This window comes from Bos javanicus, chromosome 13 (assembly GCF_032452875.1).
Source record: "Bos javanicus breed banteng chromosome 13, ARS-OSU_banteng_1.0, whole genome shotgun sequence".
Lineage (NCBI taxonomy): Eukaryota > Metazoa > Chordata > Mammalia > Artiodactyla > Bovidae > Bos > Bos javanicus.
This window is the reverse complement of record NC_083880.1, coordinates 25598446-25612450: the sequence shown is the minus strand read 5'-3', so window position 1 is coordinate 25612450 and position 14005 is coordinate 25598446. Positions and strand designations below refer to the sequence as shown.

General features: G+C 39.5%; 1 protein-coding gene across 9 annotated transcripts in view; it reads left to right on the top strand.

Annotated features, from left to right (window-relative positions):
- The window catches only part of ARHGAP21 (Rho GTPase activating protein 21), a 128978-nt gene that overhangs the window by 38196 nt on the left and 76777 nt on the right, over positions 1-14005 (top strand). For 8 of the 9 annotated variants that reach the window (XM_061436022.1, XM_061436024.1, XM_061436023.1 and 5 more), the window contains one exon: positions 13237-13416. In XM_061436022.1, coding sequence (XP_061292006.1) covers positions 13237-13416 — 180 coding nt within the window. Of the gene's footprint in view, positions 1-11901; positions 12000-13236; positions 13417-14005 lie in introns of those variants that run through there. The other variant, XM_061436030.1, reaches the window with a different exon arrangement.

Here is a 14005-nt window from a genome sequence, read left to right as displayed (position 1 = left end):
CTCTTTCAAAGATGTAGTTTTATGTGACTCCCTTTAGGGTTTACACCTCTTCCCATTCATGGGGGCAAGTTTCTTGTAGGACAGAGCTTACCTTATGTATCAGGATGTCCTTGTTCTCCTGGAAATAACAGACTATGATGATCTACATTCTTTGAGAGTAGATGAGTAAAAAAATAATTCACATGATATGGGGTGCCTTCGTCCTAGCTAACATAGACAGCCCTATATTTTTACATATTTCAAAAACCATTTCAACATCTTTTATGAATTATTTTCCCATTTGCTCTGACCCATTGGAGTAATACCCTCTGCCCAGTCTATCCTACTTCAGTTGGACCCTAATGAATAGTTCGGGTCACCCATCAGCGTGTAACTTTTGGCAAGTTACTCAACTTCTTGGAGACTCAGTGCTTAATAAAATGGTGAATGGCCAAGTTGGATTATATTATCTCCATGTTTCCTTCCAGCTGTATAAAAGTCTGTGAAATTTTTCCATAGTTCACGCTGAGGAAATTGAAGCAACTGTTAACATTGGTTGCCAGCATAGTATCTTTGATCACCTAAAATCAATGTAGATTCAGAAAGCTTTTCTGTATGGACTTTTAGCAAGATGAATCTCTGGTACTCTAGGTCATACAGTGCTTCAAGCAAAATAGGGAAACCACATGATACGGGTCTGACCTTCTGTACCCATATCTTCACTAGCTCTATACACGGTCCGTATCACTGTGTCTGCTCAGAGGGGGCTGCAGTATTTCATTAGTAGCTAAGATGAACTGAAATTTAAGCTTGCTTCTTAATTCGGAGATTCCTGTCTGCCCAAAGGATAGGGAGGTGATTGTTTTTCCCCTAAAAATACGGTCTGTTCTCTGATTCAGAGTAAACAAAATTTTATTCATATCAGAAAAAAAGCAGCTTCTGAAAATAACCCTATTATCTGGTCATAGAGACTCTTTACAAGAAAATATGTGTAAAAATAGACATCTATATTTGAGCTTCTGTCTGTTTCACTCTCTGTCTATTTGATGTGAAATAGAGCTATATGCCCTTACTGTCTCTAATGAGAAAAATGGGGAAGTACTTAAACAGGAGTAATTCCCCAACAGAGTTTTAAAGCAGTCGTTTTGTTTTTCATTGTCCTTTTTTTATGTCAACTTTACTTGTTTAATTCATGTAGATTTCATTTTTTTTTTTTTGAGTCCTATTTTTTGTCAGAATATGTGATGGGCACTGAATTAAGACATTATTCTCCTGTGTCCCCAGGAAACTACTCTAAGATTGAAAATATAGATATATGCTGCTAAGTCGCTTCAGTCGTGTCTGACTCTGTGCAGCCCCATAGACGGCAGCCCATCAGGCTTCCCCGTCCCCGAGATTCTCCAGGCAAGAACACTGGGGTGGGTTGCCATTTCCCTCTCCAATGCGTGAAAGTGAAAAGGGAAAGTGAAGTCGCTCAGTTGTGTCTGACTCCTAGAGACCCCATGGACTGGAGCCTACCAGGCTCCTCCATCCATGGGATTTTCCAGGCAAGAGTACCGGAGTGGGGTGCCATTGCCTTCTCCAATAGATGTATAAACAAGTAATTATAAGATGGTAGGGTACACCCTTTGCTACAGGGGCTCTATGAGATACAGGCCCTGGAAGACTGCCTCTGAGTATTGCAAGACACTGGTTGGTGATTTCTGCTGTACGGCACGTTGGTACCAAGAAAAGAGTGGATTATTCCATTAACACAGACAAAGTGTTCAAAACGCAGCTTGTGTGGTACACAGTGATGCACAGCAATACAGGCTGATGTGAAAAGTTACCATTCACACGGCTTCCTCATAAAAATTGATGAATTGTCTAAAAAAAAAGGACCCTGGCCCCTTGTTCCAAACTGTGTGTGTGTGTGTGTATGAGAGAGAGACTAAAAAACACTTTGTCAAACTGTGACATTTTAACCTTACTTTCCCCCTCAATATTATATTTTGGGCATTTCCCCATGTCATTAATTTTTTTCATATTTCAGCTGTATCATAATTTACGTAACTCTTCCTTTTTTTTTTTTTTTTGCTGTTGTTGGACTTTGAAATAATTTCCAAGTAGAGTTTATTATACCTTAGGCTGAACATTTTGTAAAATGAATCTTCACCCTCTTATTATTTCATTAGTTATTAGGTTAAAAGGTATAAAATTTAAGTCTCTTAATAAATGTTGTCAAGAGGGTTTACAGAAAGATTGTACTCCCAGTAGAAGGGTATGAGAATTCTCACGGTTTTTCCTGAATGAGTTTAGAATAATATCTTTTCTTCAGTGTCCTTTCCTGCTAGTAGAGAATATTGTTAATGAGAGATTTAACTAAACTTTAGGTTAGTAAAGTAATTCCTTCAGAAGTCCTTTGCAGAAAAATATTTTGGAAATTTAATACCTTTCCTTTATAATTTGAAAATCTTTTGGCATGGAATGAGATTTTCAGCTAAATAATTTAGGAAGACTTCTATCAGTATGGTATTAAATTTGAAAAAGAAGGTTTTTTTGTTGTTGTTGTTCTAAATGGTCATTCTGTCATTCCATTTTTGTGATTAGCAAATAACTTTCTGGCGAGTTAGCAGCAAATGGGGAAAACAGATAAAATTGTATCCCCCGATTCTGGTAGACATGCTTAAAAATAGATTATAAACGTTCCATATAGCTAGTTAGGCTTTGAGAGCAGGGGCCAGGTGCTTGTACTAGTGTAAATTGTATGAGGCTGTAAATATCTATAGTGATATAACGCTCAGTTATTATTTTGGGTGTGTGCTGAATGTGGTTGACCAGCACTGTACTTTTAAATATGTATTTAATAGCTTATTTATTTCTTTGTATTATATAATTGGCTCTCCTCTTGCCTGTATAATTTTCTTTCTTTTTCATATTTATTAAAATATAGGCAAGGAAAAAGCAATTAAGCAGAAACATTAAATATTAATATAGTGCCACTACATAGTTTTTTTGGGAAGTACTTGAGCAGCTAAAATTACATTTTTAGATTTTTTTTTTATCATTTTAGATGTGTATTTCATTTAGTCATTCTATTCTATACTCGTTTAACAAAGAAAAGAGAAAAAGGTATATGTAAAGCAGATTTAAATAGTTTTCGCCATCCAAATAGCAGTCGTCATTTGTTAAGGACCCATTTCTAATATGTTTAGGAGATGTTCAGCAGTCAAACTGATAGACCTCTGGAAGTTTTGTTTTTGATAGGAACTTAGTTTGGAATTGTTGTTTCTAGAAAAATTTAAGTTATCTAAGGCTTCATTAAAAAAATACTAGAGGTATACAGTAACTGGTCATTCTGTACGGATTCTCCTACGTGGATTTAAATCTGCCATGTACTGTAAAGAGATTAATGTATTGAAAGAAATAGTTGTTAGTTTAGTGTGTGCTTAGTTTTATTGCTAATCAGTGGACTGATGAACTTTTTTTTTTTTAAATAAAATATTATTTAGAAGTCGTTAAAGTTGTAAGGTTCAGCAAACACTCTTTCTGAAAAACATAGTCCTGGAAAAGTAAGTAAAAATTTTATTGGAATCAGATTGAGTTGAGTTCTTGTACCTTTTTGGGTAGAGAGTTATTTTTTTAGAGAGCTCTAGAATTGGAGTTATATGTTGTACAACTATGGGGAAGTCACTTTATTGTTTTTGAACCTCATATTAAAAAGATGTAAATAGATGCCAGTCAGCGCCATCATGGTAGTTCAGTATGGCAGTACTGAAGTAACACGTGGAGCATACCCTGTGCCTGCTTGCTGGGTGCCAGTTGAACTTTCATCTTCGTAGTTAATGCTAGTTAATAATTAGAGAGGTTTTGGTATAGGGCTGGTGATGTATCTTAAAGTGGAAATACTCTCCCTACATAGAGTGTAGGCTTTCTCTCCTTTAGGAAACAGCCCTGCAGTGTATAAACGTTTTTAAATAAATGAGAGATTTATTTTTTTATTATTTCTTAGGATAGCACTAGAGGAATATAAGTGAAACTTTGAGAGTGGTATGTTGACAGTCTGCACGTGCAAAGGGCAGGTAGTTCTCCTAGTCCACTTGCCCCTTTGATAGAGAAGAGTGATGGGCTAGATGGTGAGTAGTGACTGATGGTGGTCATGGTGTAGGTCAGGCTTCTGAATTACACATTTGAAACTTACTATGTTAAGCTACCATCTGTCATTAAACTATGAACATCTATCCAATACCAGGTAAATACCTTAAAGAAATCATCTAAATACTATGTAAGCATAAGTAAATACCATAAAAAATAAACTAGGTAACTACTATGTAAATACCTTAAGAAACTATGGTGTAAAAGATGTTTTTACGAACAGGAGATGTTCTTAGCAACTAGGTTTTTTCTTTTCTTTTTTTGCTAATAGCAAAATGGGAAAACCCTATTTCCATTTAGAGGATAATAGGTAAAACGTGGTACACTCACGATGAACTTTTATGTATCAGTGAAAATCAATGAACCACAGCAGAGATTGGCTAGCTGTTCATCAACCCTTTTCTTCTTCTTCCTGGTAAATAGCTAATCACGTTCCCCAGCCTCCTTTACTTTGGTGAGTATTTTTGATAACAGAATTAGGAAGTAATGTCAGAAGCTATTAAAGATGAAAGGATGAATGCAGCAAGCATGCCAGCTAGATTCAGTCATCATTGTTTGCTTCTGGAATCAGTAATAAAGAGGAATTCTTTCAAATGATATGGAAAGTTATACAAATGCCAGATGACACATGATGATACCATTAAGGTATCATCTTGAAAATGCTTTCTCTATTTTAGGAAACAAGCTCAGACTTTCCTTTAATATCACAAAAACGTTTATTGTTCGTCACAGAAGGTCCAAGGGACAAAAGTAAATGTAATCCGATCCCACCATCACTACTAGTAAGACAACTATGAGAAAATGCCCAGGAAATGGGTCATTAGTGAAGAGAAGAACATTCAGATTCTTACCATTTTGTGAGACTGATAATATTGACAGATTCCCTGGTAGCTCAGCTAGTCCAGAATCTGCCTGCAGTGCAGGAGACCACGTTTCAAATCCTGGGTCGTGAAGATCTTCTGGAGAAGGGATAGACTACCCACTTCAGTATTCTTGAGCTTCCCTGGTGGCTTGGACAGTAAAGAATCTGCCCGCAATGCGGGAGACCTGGGTTCGATCCCTGGTTGGGAAGATCCCCTGGAGAAGGGAATGGCTACCCACTCCAATATTCTGGCCTGGAGAATACCGTGGACTTCATAGTCCAAGAGGTCACAAAGAGTCTGACACGACTGAGCAACTTTTACTCACATAATGTGTCCGAAGTAAATTAGAAATAACCTTTCAAAGTCATAGTGGTAGTCAGAGCTAAGCTATTTATAAACAGTTCACACCATTGTTTTTAATTTTTTCATTTACTTCTGGTTTTAACATAGGCATCTTCTGTGAGAGTGAAGTTCTAAAATTGCGGAATTAAGAACTCATGTCTTCAGCATGATGGGATCTGAAAGTAAATCTTAGAGAGAGAAGAAAGAAGAGTACTGTCTAGATAAAAATTATATTAAAAACCAGAATGCTGAATAGAGAAGGAAATCACATAGGAAAATATCAGCCGATTCAAAACAATCTATAATGAAACCATACAGAAAAGCAGGAGAAAGGACCCATCTTGACAGTCAACCGAGATGAAAGATATTATAAATGAATGTACAATAATGAACTTAAAAATTAAGTTGTAAAAAAAAAATTGAGTAGTATTTTAAAACTGAAATCCAAGCATCTATATTTTTCTCTTTTTCTGTGTTTTGGCTGCTCTGCATGGCTGTGGGATCTTAGGGCCCTGACCAGGGACTGAACCCAGGCCCTCAGCAGTGGAAGTGAATTCTCTAGATTTTTCAACTTCAGTTCCTGAGAGTGTTAAAATTTTTTTGGTCGTCATCTTTTATCACTTAAATATTAAAATATCTATTGAAAACTAGCATTATTGGAAAAATATATCTGGATGCATCTAGATAATAAACATCAAAGTGGTTTCAATTGTTATCAACCTGGCTAAGAAAGAGACTTCGTCCATCAAGAGAAGCTCCAAGCCCAGAGTTGTCAGGTATACTTAGCATATGTGTGCAGGCCAAGTCACTTGAGTTGCGTCTGACTCTGTGTGACACTGTAGACTGTAGCCTGCCTGGGTCCTCTAAAAAAAGAAAAAAGGACCCCTTGGACTGTAGGCCACCAGGTCCTCTGTCCTTGGAATTCTCCAGGCAAGAATACTGGAGTGGGTAGCCATTCCATTCTCCAGGGCATCTTCCTGACCCAGGAATTGAACCCAGGTCTCCTGCGTTGCAGGCACATTCTTTACCACTGAGATATCTGGGAAGCCCCTGAAGATATAATACATAGATAGAATGGAATACTCCTCAGATATAAAAAGTACAAAATAATGTCATTTACAGCAATATGGAAGCAGGTGTCATCTTAAAAAAAGGGTTGTATCACGGTGAATAAGTCTGGCCCTAAAATGAGGAAGAAAAATCTTTAAGTGGTACTAATATTATCAGTGGTAAAAAATTTTTTTTTAAATAGCAAATCCTTTTCAATAATCCATAGGAGTAGGGCTTATAATCTTAGGTATATGATGGAATCAGTATTAGGATCTTATAGAATGAATTATGCTTTATTGTGAATGATTCCTGGAATATACTAGGAAGCTATCCCATTCTATTTAAATTACAAGTAATTGCAAAAGATAGTTGAGGGCTTATGTAGTTACTGTGTCGGAGAAGGCCATGGCACCCCACTCCAGTACTCTTGCCTGGAAAATCCCATGGACGGAGAAGCCTGGAAGGCTACAGTCTATGGGGTCACTGAGGGTCAGACACGACTGAGCGACTTCACTTTCACTTTTCAGTTTCATGCATTGGAGAAGGAAATGGCAACCCACTCCAGTATTCTTGCCTGGAGAATCCCAGGGACGGGTGAGCCTGGTGGGCTGGCGTCTCTGAGATCGCACAGAGTCGGACACGACTGAAGCGACTTAGCATAGCATTAGCATAGTTACTGTGTATAAAGGGATTCTTTCTTTCTTTTTTTTTTTTTAAATTTTTTAAAATATAAATTTATTTATTTTAATTGTAGGCTAATTGCTTTCCAATATTGTACTGGTTTTGTCATACATCAACATGAATCTGCCATGGGTGTACATGTGTTCCCTATCCTGAACTTCCCCCAACTTCCCTCCCCTTACCATCCCTCTGGGTCATCCCAGTGCACCAGTCCCAAGCATCCTATATCATGCATCAAACCTGGACTGGTGATTCGTTTCATAGAGAGGGAGAGGGTGGAATGATTTGGGAGAATGGCGTTGAAACATGTATAAGATCTTAGTTTATAAGAGCAGATTATGAAACAAAAGTATAATATTTTATACTTATGTTTATTTTTTTTAATTTTATTTATTTATTTTTTGTGTGTGTCACTGTGTAAGGGATTCTTTCTTAACTCACTTGTGTTTGCTTTCATGACAGCCCTACATATTTCACCTCTGGCACACATTTAGACTTTGTACTTTCCATGCCAGTTTTTCTTTTGAAGCATCTTTGTTGAAGTGCAATTTACATACCATAAAAAGTCACCCATTGTAAGTGTACATTGCAGTGGCTTGCAGTAAATTTATACAGTAGTGAAACTTTCTTTATAATCTACTTTGAGAACATTTCCATTATCCCCAACTGCTGCTGCTGCTGCTAAGTCACTTCAGTCGTGTCTGACTCTGTGCGACCCCATGGACGGCAGCCCACCAGGCTTCCTGTCCCTGGGATTCTCCAGGCAAGAACACTGGAGTGGGTTGCCATTTCCTTCTTCAATGCATGAACGTGAAAAGTGAAAGTGAAGTCGCTCAGTCGTGTCCGACTCTTCGCGACCCCATGGACTGCAGCCTACCAGGCTCCTCCGTCCATGGGATTTTCTAGGCAAAAGTACTGGAGTGGGGTGCCATTGCCTTTTCCGATTATCCCCAAAGGTGCTGTCAGACATGTGTGCATTCCCTTCTGTGAGGTTATTATTACCTTTATTGTTATATGATTAGCATGTCCCCCAATACTTTCTCTCTCACTCCTCTTTGCTTTGTCTAGTTGTTATATCTAGTTTTTATGTTTTATTTTTGTTTCTTTTAACCTTGAGTTATTACTCAGTCAAGTGACCTTGTTATGTAGTCATCTAAGGGAATCAGAGGACAGTTCACAGGCATGGGACCACTATGATTCCATCCGCTTCTAGGCTTCTTACGCTCTGAGGCTATGAGCACACACGTCGCTGCTCATGGTGGGGAGCCACGACACGTGTAGAGAGAGAGCGTCTGAAGGGTCCTCTCAGTGGAGGCATCTGGCTGCTGTGCCCTTCGCTGTGTGCCTGCAGTTTGCCCTTGGTGTAAAATCCGGCAGATCAAAGGCTCTGCGGATAAGGAGGAGAAAGAGTGAGGAAGGCACGTGTGTGTGTTTCTTTTCATCTTCTCTCTTTATGTAGGAAGAACGGTAACCCTCCCTTCTCCCTTGCAGGGAAAAGGTAAGGAGACTGCAGAGGATTCAATGTGATGTTCTTGGGAGGGTGAAATAATTGAGACAACGGAGCTTTGTGACGTTAAAAAAAAACAAAAACAAAACTTCCTCTGCAGAGAGCAAAAATGAAGTTGCTTACTCTTTATCCCATTTTCTCCCATTTTGTGAAGAACTCAGTAGAATAAGACACAGCAGGCTCTATGTAGCAACTTGAAGTATGATACCCGGATCCTAGAGCCTTATCTTTATGGTTCAGAGGAAAAAGGAAGCTTGAATATGTTTGGGAGCTTTGAGGCCCAAGTCATAATAATACACTAGAAAATAATACATGTAAACTGTTTAAAGTTGTAAAATTAGAGTCCTGCAGAAAAATAAAAGCAATAAATTAGATCAAAGCGCTACTGGGGGAGAAAATCTATGCAGATTACACAATAGAAAAAAATGATGAAAAGTTCCTTGGTGGCTCAGATGGTTAAGAATTCACCTGTAATGAGGAGACCTGGGCTTGATCCCTGGGTTGGGAAGATTTCCCTAGAGAAGGGCATGGTGACCCACTCCAGTATTCCTGCCTGGAGAATCCCTGTGGACAGAGGAGCCTGGCAGGATACAGTCTATGGAGTTGCAAAGAATTGGAAACTGTTGAGCGACTAAGCACAAACACTGTGACACAGGAGAAACACTCTAGCCTCAGATTCAGGAACTGATTTTAATTCTTACTCTGAATTAGCCTACAAAAATCTTACATAGATCACTTAGCTAAACTGGGCCTCAGTTTCCTCATGTAATAGAAAACGATTCACTTATGTCTATCATATCTGAGATTCTTTTGGGCTTTACAATTACATAAGGAGATGGCAGCTGAGCACTTGAAAAGGTGTTTATCATGGGCCATTGCTACTGCTGCTGCTGTTAAGTCACTTCAGTCGTCTCCGACTCTGTGCGATCCCATAGACGGCACCCCACCAGGCTCCCCCGTCCCTGGGGTTCTCCAGGCAAGAACACTGGAGTGGGTTGCCATTTCCTTCTCCAATGCATGAAAGTGAAAAGTGAAAGTGAAGTCGCTCAGTCATATCCGACTCTTAACGAAGATCATGGCATCTGGTCCCATCACTTTATGGGAAATAGATGGGGAAACAGTGGAAACAGTGTCAGACTTTATTTTTTTGGGCTCCAAAATCACTGCAGATGGTGACTGCAGCCATGAAATTAGAAGACGCTTACTCCTTGGAAGGAAAGTTATGTCCAACCTAGATAGCATATTCAAAAGCAGGGACATTACTTTGCCAACAAAGGTCCGTCTAGTCAAGGCTATGGTTTTTCCTGTGGTCATGTATGGATGTGAGAGTTGGACTGTGAAGAAGGCTGAGTGCCGAAGAATTGATGCTTTTGAACCGTGGTGTTGGAGAAGACTCTTGAGAGTCCCTTGGACTGGCAAAGAGATCCAACCAGTCCATTCTGAAGGAGATCAGCCCTGGGATTTCTTTGGAAGGAATGATGCTAAAGCTGAAACTCCAGTACTTTGGCCACCTCATGCGAAGAGTTGACTCCTTGGAAAAGACTCTGATGCTGGGATGGATTGGGGGCAGGAGGAGAAGGGGACGACAGAGGATGAGATGGCTGGATGGCATCACTGACTCGATGGATGTGAGTCTGAGTGAACTCCGGGAGTTGGTGATGGACAGGGAGGCCTGGCGTGCTGCGATTTATGGGGTTGCAAAGAGTCGGACATGTCTGAGCGACTGAACTGAACTGACCTGAAGCAACTGGGAACACACAGACAGTGTGTGGAAACACTGCTCATTTTTATGTTTTATAACTCTTGCATTCCGTTGAATGGACTTGGTCCGGTCTCCCCTACTGTAGGTTTGGGGAAATGCTACTATCTAGTGTCTTCCCAAATGGAAAAGTAAATGAAATTGATGAATGGCTAACTAGTAATGAAGCTTCCCTGGTGGCTCAAAAGGTAAAGCATCTGCCTGCAATGTGGGAGACCCAGGTTTGATCCCTGGGTTGGGAAGATCCCCTGGAGAAGGCAATGGCAACTAGAGTGGCAACCCACTCTAGTACTTTTGCCTGGAAAATCCCATGGATGGAGGAGCCTGGTAGGCTACACTCCTTGGGGTCACAAAGAGTCAGACACGACTGAGTGACTTCATTTTCTTTCTTTCTAGCTAGTAACAGCCAAAATATTGACTTATGATGAAAATATTTAGGATTTAGAAGTCTCTTGAAAAATGGCTTCCAGGAACTTTTTTTTTTTTTAATTTGAATACCTTCATGTAAGGTATATCGTTGTAGAGGGATAGATAAGATTCACCAGTGAAACAAATTAAAAATGTAGTAGAATCAAGCATATTCAAGTATTTGTCATTTGTTAAAGGTGACATTTCACAACTGCTGTGATGAACTAGTAATTTCATACAAAATCGTAACAGCCAGGTAGACAAGACATATTAGGTTTGAGATACCTATTAGATTGGGGAGGTGTCTGGGCTAGAGATAAAAATTGAGGATATCACCAAAAGCCAGAGTAGAGGTAGAAAGGTCCACTTGAGCCCTTTTGTTGTTCAGTTGCTAAGTCATGTCCGTCTCTTTGCAACCCGATGGTCTGTAGCATACCAGGCTTCCCTGTCCTTCACCACCTCCCGGAGCTGGCTCAAACTCATGTCTATTGAGTCATTGATGCCATCCAACCATCTCATCCTCTGTCATCCCCTTCTCCCGCCTTCAATCTTTCCCAACATCAGGGTCTTTTCCAATGAGTCTGTTCTTCGCATCAGGTGGCCAAAGTATTGGAATTTCAGCTTTAGCATCAATCCTTCCAATGAATATTCAGGGTTGATTTCTTATATTCCTTAATTCAGAAGTTGAGCCATTGAAGAGATAGCAAAGCAGACTGAGCAGAGGGAGCCTGGGAATTAGGGGGAAATTCAGTGTGGAAAGTCATGTGGATAAATTTTTCCAGCAGGAAGTAATCCCTGCACCAACTACCAGTCGCCCAAGACAAGAGCTAAGAATTGACTGTTCATTATAACGATGTAGAAGCCTTCAGGGCCTTGACAAAAAAGCAGTTTCAGGGATATAGGGAGGCCACAGCCTGATTTAAGGGGACTTAAGAGACAAATGGGAGAATAAGAATTGGAGATAGCATTCATAGATAACTTCCAAGGGGTCTTGCTCTAAAGGTAGAAAAACAAAGTGGAAGCTGGAGAAGTCTGTGGTCAGAGAGGACTTTTGCTGTCCTTTTAAGATAAAAGAGCTTACAAAAATGTACACACGCACCATGGGAATGAGATCATAAGGAGAAAGCGTGATGTAAGAGAGGGAGGGAAGAATGGGTGGGACCATGTCTTGTCTGGGAAGAGGGACTGGGATCTACTCCGTTAAGTGGTGGGACCTTAGAGCAATGGGGAGTGCAGCCATTGTCACAGGAAGGAGACAGGAGAACGTGGGACAGAGGTAAATAGGTGGGGAGATGTGGAAGGCGACAAAGGACTCATCGTGGTGTAATAAAAGCAGGGTCATCAGCGCCAAGTGAGGGCAGGGGAGAAGGTATGGAATAGTCATCGGATGAATGGACTGCAGAGAAATGGACACCAACACTGAAGGCTTGTGTGAGCTTGGTGATCATGAACTTAGAGGGAAAGCAGTCGGCTTAATTTTCTGTTTTTGTCTACCTGTGTTCAACTGCACAGGCGCAGGTGCAGAGCAGGCAATGTTGATTTATCCAGGTCTAGGTTTTCTCAGATGACTCTGAGGAGGTGAGAGAAGGCAGAAGAGTGAAATGAAACTGGTTTAAGGGAGAGGTGAGGCCATGGGGCGGTGAGGGGCTAGGAAGGGGCAGTAGGGTCAGCCTCAGATGGAAGAATTTGTAAGGGTTGACGTATGAGAGGGATGAAGGGGTGGGCTCTTAGGTTTGAGATTACAGAGGGCTTTTATTCCTGACCAGATAAAAGCCAAGAGTCAGGGGAGAGGAAAGCACACAACCGGAAAGCCAGGGTTTGGGAAGGATTATTTATGTGGATACTGAATTTATGCTTAGAACCTGAAGCCTGGTCTCTTATTTTCTAATGTCCTTTGCTGTCATTGGACTGACAACATGTTTAGGGTTCTTACTCAGCAACAGTTTCATGTTTTTTTCATGGTTTCTGTTTCTTAATCCTTAATGCTCTGAGATTTTCTTTGTGTTGTCTTTTAGTTTTTCTATTGCGTTTAAATTTTTTTGTGTGACTTCTTTTTAAAATTCTGTGTATAATAAATATCCCCAGCCATAACTCATTTTTCTTATTATTACTATCATTTTTAATGACCTTAAGAGTCCATAGTATGAATTTTTATAATTTTTTCAGTTCTCCTGCTTGGGTTATTCTGGTTGTGTCAGTTCTGTCTCCACAAACCATGCCGCTTATGTATATTGCATTTAAAATTTTAACCTGTCATTTTATGTCTCACTTTCAGGAGTTCTTTCTTGCTTCTGATTAATTTTCATACCATCCCTTTCTTGGAAAAAATTGAGTTTTTGATGATCTATGTGATTTTTCTATGCCACATATAGTTCATGAATCAGAATACGGTTCTTTTTCTCCAGTTAAGTCCCCTCTGCACTCAGTTATTATATTTTTACACATAACATTTCCCCCAAATGATGAAATGTATTGTGCTATATAGTTAACGTTTAAATGTCTTTTCCTTTTAGGTATCAAAAAGTAAAGATGGAAAAGAACAAAGTGAAACTGTATCACCATCCGAAGATGAAATGTTCTCCTGGCCAGGTCCCAAAACAGTTATGTTGAAAAGAACATCTCAAGGCTTTGGTTTTACATTGAGGCATTTTATTGTTTATCCCCCAGAGTCTGCAATTCAGTTTTCATTTAAGGTAAGAGAAGTAATTAAAGTAGAACACGAGGCAGTTGCTGTCTCCTTGTCTTCCTCTCATCCTGCCTTCTGTCTTTTAAGGATTAAGTGTTACTGGGTTGGTCAAAAAGTTCCTTTGGGTTTTTCCATAAGATGTTATGGAAAAACTCTAACAGACTTTTTGGCCAACCCAGTCTGTTTGCGTTTTTATTATATTCTTTTCCGTCTTTTAGATATATTCCATCTTCTGGAACAAAACTTTAATCTCCTCTGAAAGATCATACTCATTTTGAACTATGTATCTTTTTTTACTATCACTTCTAATTCTAAACTTCATCCTGCTTTTTCTAATATCTAGAAAGGGGATATGTTTTCTGGGCAGAGCATGCAGAGGAAATAGTTCATTAAAATATTTGGATAGTTGTATAGTTATTGGAATTAGATTCATACTTAACTTTCAGATATGTAATATGATGGCAAGTCAGAATTTAAAATCACAGCTTCTCACTAGAGTGAATTACACTGATAGGCTTCAACATATAGGAACACGGTCTAATAAAAGGCAAATGGAATCACTGTGATGGCAGCTGACATGCTGAGTACTTGTTCTG